This window comes from Tigriopus californicus, chromosome 8 (assembly GCF_007210705.1).
Source record: "Tigriopus californicus strain San Diego chromosome 8, Tcal_SD_v2.1, whole genome shotgun sequence".
In the NCBI taxonomy this organism is placed as follows: Eukaryota; Metazoa; Arthropoda; class Copepoda; order Harpacticoida; family Harpacticidae; genus Tigriopus; species Tigriopus californicus.
In genome coordinates, this window is record NC_081447.1 from 12738393 (window position 1) to 12761992 (window position 23600).

Here is a 23600-nt window from a genome sequence, read left to right on the forward strand (position 1 = left end):
AAATATACAGTACAAGATCACTTTATCATTTTCCGCCATCGGTGAAGCAACCTCAAATCCGAGTACGCCAGCGCTTCACACTCCCTGTGAAAGGGAATTCGTCCAAAAGGTTCCAAGTCTTTCGAGCACTGGTCAAACACACGATCCACCAAGGGCGTGGCCCGTGCCCGAGACATTCCTCGAATAACACTGATCGAACCCGCGGCCCTCTGTTTGACACATCGATCTCGAGTCGTAAAATAGTCATCCAATGATTGGCAGTGAATTAAATTGGCCGCTCGGATCTCGGTGCACGCCAAGTGTTCATTGCGCATGAGATCGAGATCCCGAACGCAATGGTCGTACAGATGGATCAACTCGTGGGCCAGAATGGCTTCCACGCGCTCAGGGGTGGTACACTCGTTAGCGCAGACCACCACCTGATGGGTCAGAGGATCATAGCCACCGGCCAGCCCAGGGGGACAGGTTTCAGCGGCCAAATGTCGAGCAGCGCTCAAGGGACAACCGGCCAATTGGAGGGCATGGACGAGGAATCGCACACGAGGACTCTGGGTCAGAGCCTGGATCATATGGGTCTGACAGGCTCGAATTGGTCCCGAATTCCCCGGTTCCAGCGGGGACATGTCCTGAATGGAAAATGTTCGAGAGAGAGACGTCATATCCATTTATGAAAAGGACTACATTACACAACATTGGATTTATTCGTGGCCAAAGAGGTAGGCCTCATTCCGCGCCAACTCGATGTCCGCAGCGCTCCCGCACCGCCGTCCGATGGGTTCCAAGTCCTGGTAGCACTGTTTGAACACGCGCTCCACGGCAGCGTGGGCCACCGTTTCGTCGACGAATCGGGCGTTCATCAGGCGATATCGGGCGGTCGCTTTGACGCAACGGGCGTGCTCACCCGCCAAGCCCAATCGACCGAATTTCTGACTCAAGTAATTCAAGAAATTGCACGAGGTCAAATTGGCTTGTTTGATTTCTAAACACGCCAAATGATCCACATTGCGATAGTCGACCCGGGCCGTACACGCCTCAAACATGCCCAACAAACCCCGGATTAGGGTGGCATGGACGTCGCCCACACTGACGGCGTTATTGCTGCAGATGAAGACCTGATTGTGGAGCTCGTCGTACCCGCCGTGATTGACGCCCGCATCATTACCCGGTTGACACGTCTCGCAGGACAAATGGCGTTGCAGCATGACGGGACATCCGGCGGCCTTCAAGGCCTGCAACATGTGTCGAACCATGGGCAGGCTTTGGGCGCAGTACAACACATTTTCCTCGCACACGTTGCGCAACGCCCCTGTGCGCTCGTGACCCAAGAATTTCTCCCAGGAAGTGATGGGCCGCGAGGGCGTGCCCCGACGGAACGGGTATAAATCCGCGAAAGACGCACTGGCCGTGGGCGATTGCTCGAGAATCACGGCACCCGGGCTGGCCGCTTGAGCCGACTGGGCGGACTCATCCTCCGCGGGTGCGGCGAAGGACGTGGCACTTGGAACCTCGTTTGCCGTGGAATTACTCATCTTAAGAAGAGACCAGTCAGGGCATCCAGATTAGGGGCGTGAGGGGACGGGCGACCGAGCGAATGGCCGAATCAGTCTGCGAGGGCGTGGTCCCAATGGAGGGTTAGACACAGTGGCTATATGTCAATCATTGTTCTGTTCTGTTACGCACGGTCCCATGATGTGGCGGCGCCCAGCGAGTCAATCAAAATGGCAGAGTTTGGCCACCCTGACGTGGCTTCTGGCTTTTATTTACAAGGGATCAGGAAGCTAAGCTGGACGGGATTATGAAGTATGAGACAAAAAGAGGCCAGACAGGGAAGAAGACTGCAAATTAGTTAAATTTTCGGCCTTGAGGGAGTGTATTGGCTCATCGACACTAACTTGTTCAGTTCTTTATCCCATATATGTAACTGATCGATTATGTGGGGCTCAAAAGCAGTTTTGGAAATGTTTGATCATCCAGTCATTACTTTCCGGTTCGACTGCGTGATGCGTGAAAGCCAAATGTGTCACTTAAAAGCGGTTTTTTTTTCTGAGAATCACGATGCTCGACTTGGGGAATGCGGGAATGGAGCTCTCAGGTGGCTAAAACTATTTCATGTATTTAAATTTAGTGTTGAAGCGTGAAAAGATCATTCAAACATTGACAGGAATGGTTTGAGATCCTTTTAATTTCCATCTTAGTTGCCACTCTTGGGGTTCCTGGTCATACTTTTAGCTTAGTTTTGGGCCATTCTGGGCGAATCATTTGGCTACATTGGCCATTCTTATGGGTCATTTTCTTACTGACTCGATGGCCAAGTATGCATAATTCAATCGGTCGACTTCCTCAACTTCAAAGACTAAGTCCATTGTCACTCAGAGGGTCGCCGTCTGATGACCAACCACACCCGCACTCCATTTTAAAATCCTATGCCAGTCAAACGATACAATGAGTTATGACCGGTATGACCCAATGCCCAGAGGGCAACTACTTCATCGAGAGCCCCGGTCATCGGGCGCTTTCTTCAGCCCGGCACATTGCTCAGCTCTCTTTGATACGAGACCCATTCAGTCACCCTGGCCTTCAGGCCTCTGGCTCCAACATTGAAAATATCAACAAACGTTGACGCTAGTGCCACCACTTTTTACGCATGGGTCAAACTTCCGCGCTGGTTACCCCTCATTATGCCCATGGGCTCAGGGCATTAATATCGGCCAGATTTTTGATCGGACAGCTCAGGTCTTTCATTAAGGCAATATCATCTATCCAGCCCGACTGAAACTGAAGAAACCATCTCAGAAAGCGGTGGGCCCCGCTTTGACTACTGTTTTAGCGCTTTTTCTCGACATTGAGCGAGTGGCACTGTGGACGGTGCGGTTTCATGAAGTGGTATGGTCCGGATAGATTCGCTTCCGATCTAGGTATTCTCTACTGATTTTTCCCTCACATCGACCTGAGCCCCAGCCGACTCATGAACTCGGCGGCCCTGCCTCCATTTTCGCGTCCCGCCTCCCTTGATCTGAATGAGTGCCTCCTATCCATCGGGTGGTGATTCCAGCACTGGGCCTCCCATCCAGACGTTGGGCCAATTGGTCTTGGATCCCGAGGTACACCATCCATCCATCAATCAATGAATCAGTCAATGAATCCGTTCCTTTCTTTACATGGGGCGGCTGGGACGTCCATCTGACGGGTTGGGTTTCATTCTTGCAGGGCGTGGTGTGGCAATCCAGTGGCGATCTTGAGAACGACGAGCACAGCGCCCGCACTTTGGCCCGTCTGGTGGGCAGCCTACCGTCCCGCGGGACCACCCAACGGCTGAGCTTGCACTACACGGATCACTCGTACGTGGTGACGCTCTACCGCTCGCAAATCCACGTCCGAAAAGTGTCCCGTCAAGCCAACGCCATTGATCAAGGCCTGGATTGATTGATTGCCCGGGTTGTCCATCTCATCCGGGTGTTTCCTACCGTGGATGAATGATGAGCGTCATGTCGGAAGATGTGGTCAAGCACTCTGTGCACACTTTGGTGTTTCGCTCGCTCAAACGCACCCACGACATGTTTCTGTCCGATCAGGGCGCCTTACCGCCCATGGATCCCGCCGCCGAGCGCCTCTGGCACCAGACCAAGGCCAAGGACATTTACGGACCCATTTTGGCCCAGGTCCAACGCCACCAGACCCGGGGTCAGTTTGGACGCAATGCGGCCTGGTCCTTGACGGACCAGTCGCAGGCCACCGCGACCGGCTCGACCGTGGCCGTTTATGCCGGGTCCGGGCCGTCCGGGGGCGGTCGGGCGGAGACAGGGCCCGTGACCGACGGAGTCAAAGGCGCGGGCCCGTCGGCGGTGTCGGTCCGGAAACCCATGGCCTTACCCAAGCCCCATTGGCACGCCCCGTGGAAGTTGTACCGAGTCATTTCCGGCCACACGGGTTGGGTGCGTTGCGCCGCCGTGGAACCCGGCAATGAGTGGTTCTGCACCGGGGCGGCCGACCGCATGATCAAGATCTGGGATCTGGCCTCCGGGAAGTTGAAGCTCTCGCTCACGGGACACGTGTCGACTGTCAGGGGCGTGGCTGTGTCGCCCCGTCACCCGTATCTGTTCTCGTGTGGCGAGGATCGTCAGGTCAAGTGCTGGGATCTGGAATATAATAAGGTCATCCGCCACTATCACGGGCATTTGTCGGCCGTGTACGACTTGGCCTTGCATCCCACCATTGATGTGCTCGTCACTTCCGGGCGGGATTCCACGGCTCGTGTTTGGGATATGCGCACCAAGGTCAATATCCACACGCTCGCCGGTCACACCTCGACCGTGAGTACGGTTCGATGTCAGGCCACCCAACCCCAGATTATCACGGGCAGCAACGATTCCACCATCCGCTTGTGGGACTTAGCAGCGGGCAAGTCCATGTGCACACTCACCAATCACAAGAAGTCGGTGCGGTCCATCGCCCTCCATCCCAATTTGTACATGTTTGCCTCGGCCTCGCCGGATAATATTAAACAGTGGAAGTGTCCCGAGGGCAAGTTCATCCAGAACTTGACGGGGCACAATTCGATCATCAATTGCATGGCCGTCAATTCGGACGGCGTGTTGGTCTCGGGGGCCGATAATGGGACGATGCATTTCTGGGACTGGAAGACGGGTTACAACTTCCAGCGATGCCAAGCGCCCGTCCAACCCGGGTCTTTGGATTCCGAGGCCGGCGTGTTTGCCATGACCTTCGACCAATCGGGCTCGAGGTTGATCACCTGCGAGGCCGACAAGACTATCAAGATTTATAAGGAAGACGATTCCGCCACCGAGGAAAGCCATCCGGTCAACTGGAAGCCCAACATACTCAAACGAGCGCGATATTAGATGTAGCGAAAAAAATGTGTGCCATCTACGTTTTACTTGTTTATTTGCACATTTGTATCTTTCGAGAAAATACACGCCTGGGTTATTCTGACTCTAGTTGGTACAGGAAATGGTAACCCACACTAATCGAGATCATCGTTAAGAACGAACTTGAAATGGTCGTCCGTGTCATCCAGGAGATCTTCGCGGTCGCTCTGGCAAATCATCGGCACAATGGACTCGGTTTCGTCCTCGGAAGCCGATGAACAGTAGTGGGTGCCTTGCCCCGGGGGGCCCTCTTCATAGGCGTCTTCAATATCGTCGTCAACGTCCTCTTCTCCATGCTGACTACCTAATTCGCGTTGGATTCGACGGGATCTTGAAACGTGCATCTGAGAAAAATTGCGCCAAGATCGGTAGGACGCGCGAGATTTCATAATAGCCCCTCCCCCATCAGGCACCAATTTCTCGTGGCCTTGTTGTTCTTCTTCTTGATTGTCTTCATCCGAACTGGGAATGTCCGGAAAGTTCTTCTTGGGTGGCTGGACTCCACATGGATCGCTGATTTGCTTCACAAAGAGGGTGCGTTGAAGATTTCTGGACAAGAGCTCACAGCTTTCGTCATTCCAATAGTCGCCGGCAGAAGGAATGGCAATCGGACGGGATTTGTGGTTCATCATGGTGAGGGATTGAGCTCGTTTCCGCCCAGGAAAGGGCGGGGTGGGGGCGTCCGGAGTTCGTTCCCAATGCTCTTTGTAGTGTCTCACTTTCTCTAACTTGAATTGAGCCTCCTCTAGTAGGCTTTGTACTTTCCTGGTTTGACCATCGCCCTCGACTCGACAGCGGGGCTTTCTCCGTCGACCTCGAGCGGATGAGCTCTTGGTGAGGAGCTGACCCGCAGGCGGATAGCCCAACACGTCACTTTTCTTGATGTACACAAATCGCCTCATCTTTTTGACGGGCGGTGCCTCTTCGGGGGTCTTTGTTTTCTCTTTCGTGTTGTCAACCGTTCGCTCCTTAGAGTTCCACCGTTGCCAACTCTGGGTGAATGAATCAAGATAAAGATGTCGACGAGAAGCGGAGCTAGGCCACAATTGCATGGGATTCTCTGTGGGCATTCTCTGCGTCCGTTTACGCATGGCTGGGATATCCAAAGGCTCCGAACGGGGTAGGCCTTCTTTGAGCGGAGGTTCGTAGAAATTCGGAAAGATCGATGCCATGTTGACGCTCAAGGTTGGCCACTGACTCACCGACTGACTGACCGTTTGACGACGCTGATGACGCTGTTGGCGAAACGAGCCGGTCAGCGCGCTCAAGACGCGAATGGTTCATTTCGCTTGGGGCCTAAGAAGGAAGGAAGGAAGGAAATAAGGAGGCATTATCTTTGGATGGAGTGGCGTCATTTGTGATGGCAGGAAAGCGTGCCAAGAAGGGCCGAGCCTGCTGTTTATCCTGTTACCCATGTCATGGCATTTTTAGATTGGGGAAGAAACATCACGTGAAATGAAAAATGGGTCGCTTCCGGCTATTGATCAACAATTTTATTAGCGTTACAAAACAATGGGTTGACTTCATTCAATAGTAGGTCTGCTCATGATCGCGTTAGGGAAAAGAGGGAGTGGCGGTGTCAACCAAGGAAAGGGAAAAGGAGACATGGACGAGAAGCTAAGGAAACAAAGTGGGATGGAAGTGTGTGATGAGAACAATGCAACCAACAGCAATCAATCAATATAAATACTATTCTGGTCCGGTGGGTGGGGGGGGGAGGGTATAAAAAGATCATACGAAAGAGAAGAGCAAAGCGAGGCGTTCACAAATAACAATTAGAAGATTGGGCGAATCAAATGAATCAAGACCATCTCTTTGATGTGTTCGAAAAACGGCTTCAAGAGTGATTCTTTGTATCACTGGCTCTGGTTGTTTCAGATTGTGCGAAGGATGGACTCCTAGACATGTGGATCCCTTTTCAGAATGAAGCATCATGTTAGGTGAATCAATGGAGTTGTTGTTATTATTATGATTATAATTATGGTTGTTGTTTTCTCGTGCGGACTGGCGTTTAAGGAGCAAATGAATCAGATAAGGTGTTGGGGTGCCATGTGAACATGACGACGGTTTTGGTTAAGAGATGGGATTAGCACCAGTGCGTCCGCAGGATTCATTGGGATCCAACCACACCTAGGATTAAGCTTCTGATCTTCTGGCTTATATTGGACGCTTCGACTATGTCATTGTACCAAAGACCGGATTGTGACGACAAATAGAGGGACCATATTCATCGTATTGCGCCTTAGTATGACAAACTTGATAAAATTCGGGCTGAAAATTGAACAAGCCATTTCAATGAATTCCCACGAAGCTTCACATGCAGAATTATTCGCCTTACCGTGGCTGCTAACATAGAGCCTCCAAACCAGACGGCATAACGTTGCATTTGGTGACTGACCACATTCACATCGATTGGCTTCGGCTGGAAGGGACATAATAGTATTTGAGTATTTTAGACAATTAGCCGGTTGGTTGAAACTCTGCACGAATTTCGGCCTTTACCTTGATCCGGCCTCCACTGAGTTGTTCGGTTATCTTCAGACGAGCCTCCACGGACCTCTTTAAATCGCGCTCGAGCCTTCGGCCGAAATCTTTGAACATCGTAGACCCACCAGACAAGACAATGTTACTATACAGGCCTCGTCTCACATCGATCGGGCAATTTTGGACACATTGATCGACGGTCTCGGAAATGGGCACGGTAAAATCCGGATTGGCGAACTATAAACAATAATTGCTTGACAAGTTCCCAACTCAGAGAGGTCTTTGGTAGGTTCAAAGTCTCACCTCGGGATGGAAGAAGATCTCCGGCCCAAGGAATCGCTCGTAGCCGACATCAATTTCGAATGGCTTTTTGGTCACAGAGTTGACTCCCTTGTATTTTTTGAAGTATTTGTTCGGATCCTGATCCCAACGGCTGAATTCTTTGGCGATGTCGGGGCACACGTAAGCATATCGCTCTTTGATCGCCTTGGCAGTTTCCAAAGATTGCTCCGGGGGGATTCCAATTTCACGCTCGCGGAGCAGCGTCTGAATAAAACTAGTGATGTTTCGACCCGCAATTGGAATGTGCTTAATACAAGAGCCAATCACATATCCGTCAGCCTGAGAAGAAGGGTGAAGAATTGCATGATCGTCATGTGACAAATAACCCAGAAAAAAAAGAGACGATCACTTACCACTGGAATGACGTGGGTGACTCCATCCCCGGAATCAATCACCACGCCCGTCAGGGTGCGATTGCCCACTTGGCGGCGTTTCCAACTGGCAGCCAACGATAGGACGGCTTGAACGGCAATGTACAGTCCAGGAATGTTGAATGACTCGAACATGATTTCAGCCGTGTACTCTCGGTTCTCGGGCGTGTTCAAGGGCGGCTCAGTGAGAAGGAAGTAATGATCTTCGGGTTCCGCCCTTAAGTATTTGAAAATGCACTGCTCCATGAACTTTTCCATGAGATCCCAATCCTCTACCATCCCATGGCGAACTGGATACTGTAACGTGAAAACAATTATTTGATTATGTGAAATTGACCTCATTCCTTTCACCGTCATGTCGATTCAATGGTCCACAAGGGACGGTTGCCCACCTTCACAGCATAGCCTTTGGCCTCCATAGCCTCGTCACCGATAAAGAAATCGAGGTCTTCCACCCCGCGGGCCAGCCGACGAGTGGCATCGTCGCCCACTTTGGCCGTCTCCCTGACGGCGATGGCTGATGGGATAATGAACTGGGGCTCCTTATTCCCAGCATATCCCAATTTAGAATACCTATATAAAGTAGATGATTTGAAAACTAGAAGTGCAGCCTAGTTTGTTTCTAAACGAAACGAGGAATAGGCGATTGTTTTACGGTCGAGTGCGGAGAAAATGCTGATAAAGATCAGATCTACGCTAACGAGCTTGAAATTTCAAATACCTGCAAGTGGTCTACAATTTCATTGGAATGTCTCTGCAATCCAGCCATTTCCTTGCCATCCTAGCAATAGCTTTCATTGATGGGATCCATCGTGTGTCGTCATCAATAATAGATGCCTTTTTTTTTTTGATTTACGACTTTGCTAATTCTGTTTCTGTTGACAAACTAAAAAAGAAATGTGATCAATTTTTCTTTCTCTTTATTAACAATGATCTTTCCAAGACAAATCATTTTTGAAATGAAAGGTAGTTTCCCCATTGGTCAATCTTTTTCAACGTCACAATTTTGCAGTTTATTCTATCGCTTAAAATTGGATTCATCTGATCAGAACACTCGTGCTTTTAAATCAAGTCTCCTGCAAAGAGTGCTATCTAGCAAAAACTTCTTATCGCACTCGTGCTGTCCTTTGTAGTCACGTTCGTAGCAGTTCTTACATGACAATTAATGATATAGGTAGGTGCTCAATGATAAAGGGCACTTTAAAAGATGCCAGAGCTAAATGGTGCTTGACAGAAACGATTATATTCTTTAAAGGAAAATAACTTGACATCCATTTTTCGCATATTCCAAACGAGTTGGTGAAGAACATTCATTGCAGATTGGGCCATGATCTGAACGAGTTTTATTTTTGACAAAAATGACAATTGATCTCAAAATACTCTTTGCTTACTTTAACAATTGTGCTTAAAGTCGTATACTCATTTCATGGCTTCAAATTCAAAGGTCAGTTCACAAAAAATTGCTTCAAAAGGTTTCCAAAAGACCAACTAGATCTAGGAGTAACAATTTCTTGAGTATTGCTTGCCCATGTGAGTCAGTCAACGCAAGGCTCCTAATTTACTTTCAATTTGCACATAAAACGGTCACGGTGAGTCTAATCCCATCGAGGGTTGGGCCTTGATCTAACCCACTAACTATAATAGGAAACGCCCACCTCAATCATCTCTTCATTTCAAGCCATGCTGCCTGTTTTGGCCGCTAGAATCTCATCCCACGGCCTTTGACCGTTGTTCTAATGGTCCGTGATTCACGACACTTACCCGGTGCCCATGTCAATGACACAGACCGGTAATTGACCCGTCATGTTCCCCAAAACCACCGTCACCCACCAACCAGAAAGTCAGATTGACGACCCAAACGTTGTTAAGACGTCGGAACTATCAATAACTTCAATCGCAACCTCCACGCAGACCAAGAGATGGTCAAGCGAACCAAGAGTCAATCCACCACCCAGATTCGAGGATTAATCCACTCAGATGGGGGTCGCCCTTTGAAGCTGTATTGATGACTTGAGTCTGCTTCAACCCTGGCCGACTTCAAGCATGACTGGAGGGCGACGGATGAAGATGAAATGCATGTGATTTAGCGCAATGAATTCATGCATCACATGCACACAACTAGAAATGGGGCACACTAATCTATGTTAAGGTTAAGTTTACAGAGGCGGGGAATGCACATTAAAAACATCATGAAGACGTGCAAGAGTGTTGGTCTTAAGTTCAAAGATGATCTAAGGGTCACACTTCGTGTTGGAGGCTGAGGAGAGGCCGGAAACCGGCCGGGCGGGTTAGGCGGAATAAGTATTAGCGGAAAGGTGGCAACCCTGCCCACCATTCCTAGTGCAAAACGGTGAAGGTGAATGTCAGTGTTGCTATTTCAAACATGGAGGGCTAGCTTTTATTTCTAAAACTCCATCTACATCATTGTTTGACATTATTCGGATCGGACACGACAAAAAACGCAGGAGAGGATGATATTGTGGACACGTCCTCGTTCCGAGAGTGTACGTTAACAGATTTGATCTGATTGCCCTCAATGGGTGCTAAATCATCGACCAGTCCGTGCTCTGCCATATGAACGACTAAGTTTTTCTTCTTAGTGAAACCTTTGGCGCAAATCTGACAAGCATAAGGGTAAGTCTTGGTGTGCACCGCTCCTTCATGCACGATCTTATTGGATTTGGATGAGAATCGTTTCGCACAAAAGCTACATGTGTAAGCTTTTTCGTTCTCATGAATGATCTTGACATGATGTAAAAGTTTCGTGCGTGAAGTTAAGAGTTTGCCACAAATGTCACAAGGGAACATTTTTTTGGGCACGAACTCGCCCGATTTGTTCATATTATGGATCCGAGCTCGATGACCCGACAATGACATTTGGGTGGCGTATCGCTTCGGGCAATATTCACACGCAAAAGGTCTTTCATCGGTGTGCAAAGCTCGAATATGATTTTCCAGCGTGTCCTTACTCGCAAATCCATCCTGATGGCAAACGTCACATTGGTACACCACATCACCTAAGTGAGATTGGAAGAGAGTAGTAAGAAGTCATTGCAGAATGATCAAAAAAAAATGCTCGTCTTTGTTTTATCTACTAGATTTTCAATTTAAATGGTAAATTTATCGTATTTTTGGCTCCTTTTTTGCTTTGAAGCAATACAAGAAGAAATCATCAACTCAACGTTTTCAAAGCTAGTTATCGATTGACTCTTATCACCTCTCTGTTGCATTAGAATAAAAAATGATAGTCATTTCCGACCGAGCAAATCTATGCGTAGAAGATCTTAAATGACTAAAAAGCTACTATCCTTAACACCCTGCAAAGTTTTCAAAATAAGCATGGGAGGACCAGTTTCTATTACGCACAGATCTAATCTGGATAGACCAATTCCTTACCAAATGAGCACGTTTTCTTGTGGTATTGGTGATAGTACCATTTCTTCAAGACCTTGTGACAATTCGGGCAAGTCACTCTTTCTGTATTAAGCGAGGCTCTGGGAGGACGAGGTTGGGCATGGGCCAATCGTTGATGTGACCTCAAAGTCGGTCGATAATCGGTTTGGAAGTGGCAATCCGGTTTAGGACAATGCAAATCCACCTTTTCATGATCGGCGGTCAATTGCGAGTGCTTGACTCGAAGATGTTCATCCAAGAGATGTTGATGGGCATAGCCTTTGGTACAGATATGACACTTGAAGCGCTTGGACACATGATTACTCACATGGTCCCGGAAGTTCTTGGCGCTTAAGCGAGACGCCGAGCATTGGCAGCATTTATACCACGAGCCCTTTTTCGCATTTTTGGACCGCAAATCCTCGGCATTCCGATTCTTGTGCTCAATCCGTGTTTTGAAACATATAGGACATTGATCCGATGTGGGCGAGGCATTGGACCGCTCCAAATGTTGGCCGACATGATCCACGAAAGATTTGGCCGTTTGATGGAACTTTCGCTGGCAAGCCGCCAAACAACACTCGTAAGTCGGGCCATTCGAGGAATGGGGACCGGGTTTCCTCACCCGATGATTGATCACGCTCGAATTGCAAATTTGACACACGGATTTCTGCATCTGGGTGAGTTCACGAGTCGAGTTCCACGAGTCGTGTTCCTGATTCACATCCATGGCTTGTGGTAAAAGTAGTAGATCCCCGCCGTCGGTTTGAATCATTTCGAATAAGGAGTCGTCCAATTCATCCCGCATCTCCGAGCGATCTAAGCGTGTGCCCGTGAATCCCAAGAGATCGGACAGATTGGAACACACCCTGGAAGTGGTGGCGTCACTCGGGATCGTGCCCGCATACAAACATTCTAGTAGAGTGGAGACCATTTCTACGGGATAGTCGGGTATAATGATGTCCAGGTCTTCATCCTGAGGTAGGCTGGCCATAGTTCGGTTCAAAATTGGACTGGCCAAGGCTAGGATGGCCTTGTGAGCCCGGACTTGTCCATTATGACATTGAAGAACCACGTCGGTCATGGTTTCAGAGCGAAGATTCTCCACGAAACATTGCGACAGCCTTTGGAACCATTCGGGAAACGAATGCGAGCACAACCATTGCGATGGAGGAGGCACGTCATCCAAGAGAGGCTCGCTGATTTTGACCTCCATCGGGGGTCTGTTCAAACATAATCATTGGATTCTATCATCATCATCATCATCATCACAATGTGCGTATGAGCGAGACTCGCTCATATGGCCAACGAACGAAACATAACTTACTCTCCATTCGTCGGTTACTTGTGACCCCGATTCTGCTTGTTCTATAAAGTGCGCACCGCGTCTCGCTTTTAATCCAGGTTGATTAATCGTCAATATGAATGCGTCCATCCATCCATCCCGATATCCACAATCTGGCTTGCGTCGATTTCGATATTCAAGTCATATCCAGATTCAAGTCTGTTTACCAACAACAACACTTCACACGTATTCTTCGGGTTTCTTTCTGGCCCGAGGTTGTGTGAATAGAGTCACGGGCTTCTAGAGATGGGGACAGTAAACGGAAGCAAAACTGTCTTACCTACTAAACTGTTCGGTTTTTTATTCCAATTGACCACTTCATGCCACCACAAGATCTTGTTGTTTGGATGAACTTGGCCAGATTTGAGCTCAAAATTGTGCATAGGGAACTCAGGAGATAAGTCCAAATTTATGTAGGAAACACTAGATTCATTTGAGAAGGGGCTCAGAATTGCTAAGACCAAAAGCAGGCCAATTTGACGAAAGGCTCATTCACAGTCCATATTTCTAGAGGTCCTTGATATACTGTAACCAAATCATTGGATCAAACACGCTCAAAACACATGCTTTGGGCCTCAATACCTTTGTTGAACAGTTCTCTTTTTATTTCATGATGAAAATTTTGAAATAGATGAGAAACCAGAAATAACCTCCTGATCTTGTCATTACAACTGTAAGCTTATGAGAGCAAGTGAGCAATATCCCCTTTTCAGTGAGAAATCAAAAGAAAGTAAAATATAATTCATCGCAGAATTGGGAAAAACTCAAATGTTTAGGTACATGGTTGTCTTAAAAATATGTTCATCACTCACACCACAAAGCATTGGTTGGGTTTCTCCAACGACCATTCTCCAAAGTGACAAAGAAATTGCTTGTCTTTTGTTGAGCTCAACATTAAACTGAATTGTCTTACCCTCCACAATAATATGGTATCAGCCTGGTTTCTAACTTGGGACAAAATGTTGCTGTTGATGAAATGCAAATCTCAAATTAAACCTAAAACTATCCATACAAATAAGGGCCTGTATTTGCAACATCAGGCAGCCCAAGCAAAACGGGAAGAGGCATGGTAGATTGCTTAATAAACTACTCTTGACATGCCATGAAAGCAATTTCTTTTCCTGTCATTATGTGATCTAGGTCACTAATTATACGTAAGGTTTTGATGGAATCAGTCGAAAACAGCACAAACGCATCATAATGCAATACAGAGGAGTGCAGATCGTAAACTATATTTCGGGCTCTGTAAGACGGCTACGAAATCAGATTGAGCCATCGAAGGGTTAGGTCTGGGGGAGATTTTGTTCAAGATTTTCAAAAAATTCCGACATCGCTCATAGAACTAGGTGTCAGCCAGTGGGTCACAAACTAAGGTCACAGACGTAAAATCCCTGATTCAAATAACGAAACCTCCGCCCAAAAAAAATAATAAAGAAATTAAGTTTGTCCATCTGCAACTTGTTTTGCAGATTTTACAGCCATTCTTTTGCCCCACCTTTTATGATATATGATTAATAAGAAACAAAGCACTAGACCAGGCCTCCAAGATAAATATGATAGTCACTAATGGTCAGTCCACGGGGTCTCATGCCTCAAGTATAGAACACTGAAGGACTTGAACCACGTCGCATACGAGGCCTTTTTGTCATCGTCATACTTATTTCCATCGTTCGATATGTGAGCTAGTGGCCATAGCTCAAGATGAACACAAGGCCTTGAAATGACTATAACTGGTTTTCACCACCGATGGGGAGTTCCATTCATCATTGAACAATGGCAATCCCTACCTGAAGCCAGGCGTGCCATGGCCCAATAATGAATTCGATGATTCCTGGCCGTCACCCTGCTCGTAGGGTGAACGTTGCCATAGTCAAGTCACCTCGAGTCAAGACAGTTGTCAAATCCGCCACGACTTCGTCCATCGTCACCGCCGTGGAAGCCCTCTGAAGTGATTCGAGCAACGCCCGCAACGCCCCCCGATTAGATTTTGTTGACCCACGGCCTTTAAGCCTGAGAAGCATGATCTGGATAAGGTTGGTAGCCTTGAACTTTTGGGGGGGGAGCCCGTGAGATTTGATGTTACCTTTTTTCTTGTTTGCGGTGTAGGATATCCTGTTCCTATTCGTCCTAAGGGATGGCTGGCAATTTCCGATACACGGTCTGGGATCCGTGCATGATCCTGGCTCAAATGGCCACACTCCAATGCTGTTTCTACGTCTCTTTGGGTGCCTGGATCGTGATTTTGGACGTTTTGGTCGGCTATCCCCGATCCCTGGACCAGATTTTCAAGTACCAGTCCTGGTTCATGACGCAAGCCCATGGGAAAGTGATGATCACGGCCCTGATATGCAATGCCTTTTCCAGGTGGGATGAATATAATGAATCAGACCATGGCAGATGAATGATGTCGATGATATGGCCTTTCGTTTCAGTTCGTTGGCTTTGTGGCACGTGATTCAACGCACCAAGTTGTGTCTGGATTATACTTGTACGGTTCACTTCTTTCACGTGCTTCTCTGTTGGTATTATAATGGCTCTCTGGCCCATCACTTCTCTTGGTGGGTGATTAACACCATCTCCGTGACCCTCATGTGTGTCTCAGGCGAGTTCTTGTGCATGAGAACCGAGTTGAAGGCCATTCCTGTCAGTATGAGTGGTGCCAAAGTGGACTTGTGACCGCCCAAAATACAGAACCGTTAGCATTCGCCAAATAACTTCCTCCCCATGGCCGATTACGGACTCATAGGGTTCTTCGTGACCCTCCGGCTGTTAATGGCGTGCCTTTCGCAAACTTGGCATGTGCCCGATGAGACGTGGCAATCCGTGGAAATTGCTCATCGAATGGTTTTTGGCTATGGCTACGAAACCTGGGAATGGACCGAAGGCATCCGGAGTTATTTGCACCCGCTCCTCTTTGTGCCCGGATTGGCCTGGGTCCAGGCCTTGAATTGGGACTCGACCCGAATGGTTATCCTAGTCCCGAGACTAACCCAAGGCCTGGTGAGTGTGATTGGGGATCTATCATTTGTGGCCACCGCCCAAAGACTGGCCTCTAGCTCTGATAAGCTCCAATGGATGGTGTTTGTGTACATAGGAAATTGGTTCGTCAACTATTGCTCATCACGAACCTTGGTCAACACCTTGGAAATGAACCTGACCTCAATGGCTTTGTATTTCTATGCCAAAGTGCTCGAGGGTCGGTCCTTCAGTCGATCGACCAATTGGAGTTACTTGATCCTCATCTCGCTCAGCTTCCAAATACGACCCACCACAGCCATACTGTGGCTCCCTTTGGTCTTGCACCATTGCTATCGGGTACGTCGAAGACCTTGGAAATTCGTGTCCACCATGGTTCTTCCCGCGGTTTTGACTCTGACATTGGCGATGGGCATAGATTCCCTGGTGTACGGAAAGTGGACCAATGTTCCCTGGAACTTCTTCCAACTGAACGTTCTCCAAGACATTGGGTCGTTTTATGGCACCCATCCGTGGCATTGGTATATCTCGCAGGGTCTCCCTGCCACCCTCACCCCATTTATTATTCTCCCGTTTCTTTGGTCTCTCTTTCAAAGACGTTTGGAACCTCTGCCCGCCAAGCTCCGACCATTGGGAATGGCTGTAACCTTTGCCCTGATCGTCTATTCGCTCCTACCCCACAAAGAGTTCCGTTTCATCCTCCCACTTATTCCGATCCTGATCCTCCTCATCGGAGAAACCCGATCCTCTACCCGAAATCCCTCGTTTGTGCGTAAAGCCATGCCTGCCCTTTATTTGTTATCGAATGTTCTGGCTGTGATAGTGTTGTCTTTGTTGCACCAACGTGGGAACATGACTGTGATGTCCACTGTGCTAGCCGATCCTCGATCCGTTCCAAGTGGGTCCCATGTCTTGTTCCTCATGCCTTGCCATGGGACGCCCTGGCAAAGCCATTTGCATCGATCCGATTTGGAACTCCGATTCTTGACTTGTGATCCGCCCTTGAAGAGAGAGCCAACCGATGCATTCCACCCGTACGTAGATGAGGCTGACGAGTTCTTTCGCGATCCAAAGAAATGGCTGGAGAGGGAGATTTTTCATTCTGAAAACGCATCAACCCCGATCCCGTCTCACTTGGTGTTCTTCAAGGGATTGTGGCCCGAGGTCAAAGCATTGTTGGATAAAAAGTCATTTAAGCCATGTGGATCCTTCTTCCATTCCTTGTATTTTGATGACAGTGTGAAAATCAACGAAGTGTGGATATTTTGTCAAGGTGAATAGAAACATTCCCAGGAAATATTTTATAAACTGTTCCTTCACAACATTAGAGATTGTGTAACAATAGATTGTGACAAGATTGTGTAAATTTGAGCTGGTTTTGGTGTGATATATTCATATCGTGTTGTATAGATAGCTCAAGAAATTGATTTGGGTAGGAACAGATATGTCGCATCTTTTGAATCATTCAAATTCCCCTAAACTGGCCCGTAACATGAACAAAACAATCGAACTCTGCCTAAGTTGGAGTCCAAAATTTGGCCCATGGAACGCTGAAGAGGCTATGAAAGGTATTAAATCATGACCAGGGCTGTCCAAATAATGCAAATGAAATTGGCAAAAAATGCAACAAAAAATGCAATGAAATTTGCAAAAATATGCACAACATTCAGATATTTCTCCTTCAATTTACTCTTTTCAAATAAGCTAGTAGCAAAATGATAAAGCAACAAAATGACATGGAGAGCTATAATGCAAGAGGAATGCATGTCCAAAAGGGGTGTACAAACTTTCTCTATAAACACTACTGAATGATTGTATCAGGCCTTATCCAATATTTAAAGTGCGCCATGCAGCCAAGCCAAAAGGATTAAAACATGCTAGTTATTAAATAAACCACGAACTTCTAGAAATATGGACTGTGAACAAGCTTCCCGCCCAATCAAGCTGCTCTTGGTCATAGCAACTCGGATCCGATTTTTGAATTAACGTAATGAAATAAGAAATAAAAGTAGATCTCTTCAACTAAAGGTGGTTCATTTTTATCTTATTTGCTTACAAAGCGGTTCTTTTCAAAGTTATGTTATCAAAAGATTATGTAGCTGACCAAGAGCACGCCGAAAAGTCGAATTTTAAGCAGTGTTTACGATATCTCTTTGGACTGATCACCTGAGTTCCCACGGTGGTACCCACTACATTTCAAACGATTTTGCTCTAATGCCATGACCTATAAATGCGTTTTTCATTGTTCAACAACACAAGGGCCAACTATAATAAAGAACGTATCATTAAAAGTAGCTCTGATTAATATATTCATCCACTGAAAACCTACCAGAAGAGCACAATGATAAAAAATACCCTTTAAAGTTTTGATGGAATTTCCCAATTACATCTTGGCATTTTTCTACCTCAAAAAAATCACAGGAAACAATTTTGATTTTATTGCTTTATGGAATTCTAGCCCACATAAAAACCTTACATACCTAAAAACATTATAAAAACTAAAATTTTCAAAAGTCTACTCAATGTAAATTGGGAGCACACTTAGTTAGCTCTTGAATATAAATTATGATATCACCTATTTCATCGTTACTTAGTTACATGGAATTTAGTGGTCAAATTTCATCGTTTTTTGCCCCAAAATGCCCCTTTTATATGTTAATTTAACTTCCCAAAGAATTAATGTCGATTTTCAATATCACAAAAACGGAAAATTATTATTATTTTTCTTGCATGATTTTAAATTAACTTAAAAGCTTATACAACCGTATCTTAAATCTCGAGAATTTATTTTAGAACCGTCCAAAGGACATTTAACTGAGCGGTCGCTGAAAATTAAAAGAAAAATCAATGAAGTCTTAAAGAAGCCATTTTTAATCAGCTTCAACAAAGTCTTCAAGAAACGACAAAATCTATGGCATTGTGTGTTGTATGTATTGTCTTCAGAATTCAAGTGAATGCGTAACAAGTGTCCACATGATGATTGTAAAACACATTTTTAAAGATTACTCTTTTACTGTGTTTTAAGTGACATTATATAGCATTTTTAAGTATTGTGAGACTATGCAGAAAAAAAGAAACATAATCGTTCATTTGTGTGATAATGAAATTCGATCTTAAACCTTTGGGAAATTGAATTAACATATAACAGGGGCATTTCGGGGCTAAAAACGCTGAAATTTCGACCACTAAATCCCATGTAACTAAGTAACGGTAAAACATGATATCATGAATTATATTCTAGAGCTAACTAAGTGTGCTCCTGATTCAGATTGAGTAGGTTTTTTTCAGTTTTTATATTTTTAGGTATGTAAGTTTTTATGTGGGTTAGGATTCCATAAAGCAATAAAATCAAAGTTGCTCCCTATGACTTTTTGACGTAAAAACAGATGTGTTTGGGAATTTCTCTGGAAACTTGATAGGGCTTTTTGAACTCTGTGAGAGAGTATTTTGAAAAACTTGATTTATAGATATTGTGTGTATCCTGAGTTTCGTTTTCAATTGAAATTTCATAAAAATCCGTCGCGCAGAATTGCCCTTCAAATGTCGTATTTTGAATCAAATTTAACCACAAAATGCTCTGCTTAGGCCTTGTAGAAATTACCAGAAGTCAAAAATGCTTTTCCAATGTCCAAAAAATAAATAAAAATGTTTCACGTTTTTTGAAGCATGCACAAGAAAGCTAAAAATAGTTTACAATATCACTTAAGACTTACTTAAAACAAACAATTCACAACTATGATGTCACAAATGTCAACCACAAGTTCAATTAACTTTGATCTTGAAGTTTGCGAAGTTTTGAATTGTTTATTAACATTTGATGAAAAAGTCTTTGGTATGTAGAAGATATTCATTGCAAAAAGTGGCAAATTTGAAAGCTAAACTGTCAGATATATCTGTTTAATATTTGAACCTTATGACTGACTAGAATAGCTTTAAATGTTAAAGAAATATTGAGCGGTAATTTTGTCTCCAAAATAAGCTGTAAGTGCCAACATTTACTATCGTTAGGTTTTAAGGAAAAGTTGACAAAAATGAAAGATTCATTTGTTTTTTGGCAATTACTTTAAGTACAGTGAGGTCATTTTTTGATCTATTTTATTGCAAAATGCAGCTTTGAAGGTGCAATAACTAGCCATCTGCAAGATAGATATTGATGAACTTTTATCTAAGTGTATAACTAAGAGACCCAATGATATTGTAAGACTAGGTTTTGGACAGCGATACTTCATAATGTATTTTATGTGGTTTAATGTACCAATTTAAGCTACTTTCAAAGATTCTTAATTAACAAAAACTGTTCCTAGTTTCTTAAGCAAAGAAAATAGCAACTAAAAGTCTTGGCATTTGACCAAACAATTAATCAGAAATTATGACCAGCGTGTTCCTTCAGCATTGTTTTGAGCTCAAATTTGGCCAATTTATTCTATTCAACAAGATCTTGTGGTCGTATGGAAAAAAATAAACTTTTTAGGAGATAACAATTTTTTGCTTCCATTCGCAGTCTACATCTCTAGAAGTCCGTGAATAAACTCTTAATACTGTATCTGCTTTGAACAAAAGTAGCGATAGCGTCATGGCAAAACATTTGTGCTCGAGTCGTGCCTCAATCTTTCACTTGTTCCTTTGTGACCACGAGCTGAAAAAAGTATTTGGAGCATTTTGTTTTTGACAGCTGAAGAGACGTAATCTTGAATGGTTGTGTTGTCTAAAAAGAAAGATAATCACGCCCTGTTGGAGAAAAATCATGTGAAGCAAAAAAAAGCAAATTTCATGAGTTGGTGGAGATGAATTTCCAAACCTATCACCATCTACCATTCAAAGGGCCAGTTTCAAACACTTTTAATTTCCAAATAGAGATCAACCGAGAGCTCTATATTGTATACTTGCACCATACTAGCAACTATTCGTCATTTCCTTTTTCAATTAAATTGTGATAAAAAAGCCTATGGTAACATTAGAAAAGTCGATGTTTTTTAAACTAACAATTAGTTGGAAATGATTGCAAAAATGTTGGCGCGTTGTCATTTGTAAAATGTACACTCTCCCGTAATGGTGCGTCTACACGAGAAACATTCTGTCACAAAATTTGCCTAACAATTTCGGAAATGGTTCGTATTTGACAAACAGTTCATCTCTGAGCCGTCTACACGTGAAACTACCGGATCAAAACGGTTTGACAAATATTTTTATTTAGATTTCTAATCAGATGAACTTGCAAGTGATCGTATCATTTCCCAATTTCATCTTTCATTCAATATTTATGTTATGCACGCTAAATAAGATGATTAGTATAATGAACATAGGGAAAACTGAGCAATGAAATTTGAAAAAAAAACACCGATGGGCACTCTCATGATGAGAATGTTTCGCTTTCCAAAAAGGTCCTTTATTTTGCCAATTTCAATCTGTGCGGTCATATGTTGGTTGAAACCGATTACTACTTGAAGGCGTGTTTTGCCCCGTTCTATGAACTATACCATAAGCCACCTGATGATTCACTTTTAATAACATTTTTGCTTTTCGAAAAGTTTTCGAAATTCATTTTGACTATAACTCATAAACCAATTGATTGGACACGAAAACCCCGACCAATTTTCCAGCTCATTATAATCGTGAATAAATGGACAACAGGTCTCCAATACTATCATAAACTATTTAATAGCCGAGCACGGGTCGAAATATGACAAGGATATATAGTCCAAAGGTCATGTCAGAAACGTAAACACAAATATAATAAGAGCATTAAACATGATAAAGACAATATGGATATTTACATACAGTTAACATTACAGATGGCATTAACTAAAAAGAGTTCAGTTTTATCGAACAAATAAGAACCCGCCCACAAGAACAGACGCCATTTCACAGGGAAGGTGATGGTCATGGGCAGCTTTAAAGTAATGAGTCAGTGAGTGGGTAGGACTCGGTCCCTTGAGATCCGACTGATCTGGCTTTCATGGCTAAAATTGGTGGGCGGAAAATGGACGAAAGAGCAGCCAAAAGCGTCTGGCTGGTCTGGAGGCTGAGGTCTCAAGGCTGTATGTACGTAGAGGACCGATCATGGCCGTGTGTGTCGGCCGAGGGCTGACTAATAACCGGCCAAGAACCTCCAGGTATGGGCCGATGATTCCGTTAAACAGTGTTATGGTTGGGCAAAAGTTATCCTGTGAAATTTTGTTGTTGCCTGCAACCTTTCTTGGAGTTTTGAAATCAGATCTTATTACAGCTAAGCAGATGTGCATGTGCCCTTAATCCGCTATGCATGCTTTAAATCTAATGATTTGGATGCCCAAAACTATGTGAAGGTGTTACGATAAGAAATGAGAAACAATTCTATTTGTTATCATTACAGGGATAATTCTAAAGTTTTTCACATAATAAGATGTTTTAGCAATAAAAGTATACTTTGGCAATATGTTCAAATCTCACTTTTTTCCCTCAATTTTGTTGTGGAAAAACATTGTTTCACCACACAGCACTTTTATATGAGTTCAAACAATTCGATTGGAATCACTGCTTTCCTAAATTGAAACATCTGTAGAAAGTGAAATTGAAATCAAATTTTTCTCCACATTCTATGAACTTTGTCAGTTCTGTCACAATGACGTTTAAAGCCGGGAAAATAAGTTCTCCAAAGGGCAGGAGAATTCGATAACGGCTCCATGAATGTGTGTTTTTCTGTAGGGAATGTTAAGTACCGTACCGGCAAGGATGAAGTGAAAAGACAAACAGAGAGAGTGCAAGTGTAATGTCAGTGCTCACTGGTTCTTGCTCCGGTTTACTCGTACTTGATGCGTTGCATCTTGGATCAGGGCAAGTTTCCATCTGCACTAAAATTAGATCACGTCGTAAAGTAACTATAGGCCAATTTCTCTCACTTCAAATATTCCGAAGATGTTTGAGAAGATCATGAAGTTCAAACTTGTTGAATTTCTTGAAGTTAATGAAGTTCTTCCTCCTAGCCAGCATGGGTTCCGAGCACATTTTAGCACGGTTACCCAACTGATTGAGCATTCAGAGCAGGTCATTGAAGCACTGGAAAGACACGAGTCAATTGATGTTGTCTATCCTGATTTTGCCAATGACTTTGATAAAGTAGATCATGGCCTTTTGTTGAATAGACTTCATGACATTGGGATCCAAGGCAAGGTTCTCAATTGCATAAGCAGCTTCATTCAGGATAGGAAGCAAATTGTTAAGGTCGAGGGGTTCCTTAGTGACATTCATGATGTCAAGTCGGGTGTCCCTCAGGGTTCCATCCTAGGGCCTCTCCCTTTTGTAATATTCATTGCCCCACTTCAAAAGCTTAGTATTACTGCCAGTCTCTCTTCTTATGCTGACGATACAACGTTAGTTTCTGGTAGGAATGGCCGAGATTGCAAAGCCTTGCAAAGGACCTACAAAAAATGTATTCTTTGGTTACTTAGAGTAATGTGGCCCTAAACAGAATGAAATTCCGCTCAATGACCTTTGGGTCAACTCCTTTAAATACTCCACTCCTAGATAATGGAGGTAAAGATATTGAGCAGGTCTCATCTATGAAAGATTTAGGTGTAGTCCTCCAAAATAATTGAAAGTTCGATCAGCATATCCAGTTGAAGGTGGGTAAAGCTTTTCAAATGAATGGTTGGATATATCGCATGTTTAAGTTCAGAGATAGCATCACGATGCTAACTCTGTACAAGTCGATTGTTCAGCCACATCTTGAATATGCTTCACCCATTTGGGCTCCAATGAGTTCAACAGGTTTGCAAAAGGTCGAACTAGTCCAAAGATGTTTCACTAAGAACATTGAGGATATGG

General features: G+C 44.7%; 7 protein-coding genes across 7 annotated transcripts; 3 read left to right on the forward strand and 4 right to left on the reverse strand.

Annotated features, from left to right (window-relative positions):
- Nucleotides 1-6: 6 nt before the first annotated feature.
- LOC131885598 (mitochondrial inner membrane protease ATP23 homolog) lies at nt 7-665 on the reverse strand. Its single transcript, XM_059233688.1, has one exon. The coding sequence runs from the start codon at nt 663-665 to the stop codon at nt 18-20; it is 648 nt and encodes a 215-aa protein (XP_059089671.1). The 3' UTR covers nt 7-17.
- On the reverse strand, nt 627-1719 carry LOC131885597 (mitochondrial inner membrane protease ATP23 homolog). Its single transcript, XM_059233686.1, has one exon. It carries the CDS (start codon nt 1527-1529, stop codon nt 699-701), a length of 831 nt encoding a protein of 276 aa, XP_059089669.1. The 5' UTR covers nt 1530-1719; the 3' UTR covers nt 627-698.
- Nucleotides 1720-2842: 1123 nt separating this feature from the next.
- LOC131885595 (pleiotropic regulator 1-like) lies at nt 2843-4950 on the forward strand. Its single transcript, XM_059233684.1, has 2 exons — nt 2843-3101; nt 3208-4950. The coding sequence occupies exon 2, from the start codon at nt 3474-3476 to the stop codon at nt 4857-4859; it is 1386 nt and encodes a 461-aa protein (XP_059089667.1). The 5' UTR covers nt 2843-3101; nt 3208-3473; the 3' UTR covers nt 4860-4950.
- A 1414-nt stretch (nt 4951-6364) lies between these two features.
- On the reverse strand, nt 6365-10116 carry LOC131885596 (actin-related protein 3). Its single transcript, XM_059233685.1, has 7 exons — nt 9845-10116; nt 8476-8656; nt 8066-8380; nt 7674-7991; nt 7389-7607; nt 7225-7308; nt 6365-7157 (listed from the first exon to the last, which is right to left on the reverse strand). Exons 1-7 carry the CDS (start codon nt 9886-9888, stop codon nt 7062-7064), a joined length of 1257 nt encoding a protein of 418 aa, XP_059089668.1. The 5' UTR covers nt 9889-10116; the 3' UTR covers nt 6365-7061.
- Nucleotides 10117-10452: 336 nt separating this feature from the next.
- Nucleotides 10453-12990, reverse strand: LOC131885394 (zinc finger protein 197-like). Its single transcript, XM_059233427.1, has 3 exons — nt 12804-12990; nt 11480-12699; nt 10453-11100 (listed from the first exon to the last, which is right to left on the reverse strand). Exons 2-3 carry the CDS (start codon nt 12690-12692, stop codon nt 10505-10507), a joined length of 1809 nt encoding a protein of 602 aa, XP_059089410.1. The 5' UTR covers nt 12693-12699; nt 12804-12990; the 3' UTR covers nt 10453-10504.
- Nucleotides 12991-14642: 1652 nt separating this feature from the next.
- LOC131885230 (protein SYS1 homolog) lies at nt 14643-15497 on the forward strand. Its single transcript, XM_059233189.1, has 3 exons — nt 14643-14854; nt 14928-15185; nt 15254-15497. Exons 2-3 carry the CDS (start codon nt 14956-14958, stop codon nt 15495-15497), a joined length of 474 nt encoding a protein of 157 aa, XP_059089172.1. The 5' UTR covers nt 14643-14854; nt 14928-14955.
- Nucleotides 15498-15545: 48 nt separating this feature from the next.
- LOC131885220 (GPI mannosyltransferase 3-like) lies at nt 15546-17094 on the forward strand. The gene has a single exon (XM_059233178.1). It carries the CDS (start codon nt 15546-15548, stop codon nt 17076-17078), a length of 1533 nt encoding a protein of 510 aa, XP_059089161.1. The 3' UTR covers nt 17079-17094.
- Nucleotides 17095-23600: the final 6506 nt, after the last annotated feature.

Excerpts from the sequence above, each read along its gene's own strand:
- LOC131885598 (XM_059233688.1), bottom strand. The coding sequence starts at position 665 with ATGGATATGACGTCTCTCTCTCGAACATTTTCCATTCAGGACATGTCC.
- LOC131885597 (XM_059233686.1), bottom strand. The coding sequence starts at position 1,529 with ATGAGTAATTCCACGGCAAACGAGGTTCCAAGTGCCACGTCCTTCGCC.
- LOC131885595 (XM_059233684.1), top strand. The coding sequence starts at position 3,474 with ATGATGAGCGTCATGTCGGAAGATGTGGTCAAGCACTCTGTGCACACT.
- LOC131885596 (XM_059233685.1), bottom strand. The coding sequence starts at position 9,888 with ATGACGGGTCAATTACCGGTCTGTGTCATTGACATGGGCACCGG. Across the intron at positions 8,381-8,475 it reads CCAAAGGCTATGCTGTGAAG|TATCCAGTTCGCCATGGGAT; the intron begins GTGGGCAACCGT and ends TTCACGTTACAG. Across the intron at positions 7,158-7,224 it reads GCTCTATGTTAGCAGCCACG|CCCGAATTTTATCAAGTTTG; the intron begins GTAAGGCGAATA and ends TTCAATTTTCAG.
- LOC131885394 (XM_059233427.1), bottom strand. The coding sequence starts at position 12,692 with ATGGAGGTCAAAATCAGCGAGCCTCTCTTGGATGACGTGCCTCCTCCA. Across the intron at positions 11,101-11,479 it reads CAAGAAAACGTGCTCATTTG|GTGATGTGGTGTACCAATGT; the intron begins GTAAGGAATTGG and ends AATCTCACTTAG.
- LOC131885230 (XM_059233189.1), top strand. The coding sequence starts at position 14,956 with ATGGCTGGCAATTTCCGATACACGGTCTGGGATCCGTGCATGATCCTG. Across the intron at positions 15,186-15,253 it reads ATATGCAATGCCTTTTCCAG|TTCGTTGGCTTTGTGGCACG; the intron begins GTGGGATGAATA and ends CTTTCGTTTCAG.
- LOC131885220 (XM_059233178.1), top strand. The coding sequence starts at position 15,546 with ATGGCCGATTACGGACTCATAGGGTTCTTCGTGACCCTCCGGCTGTTA.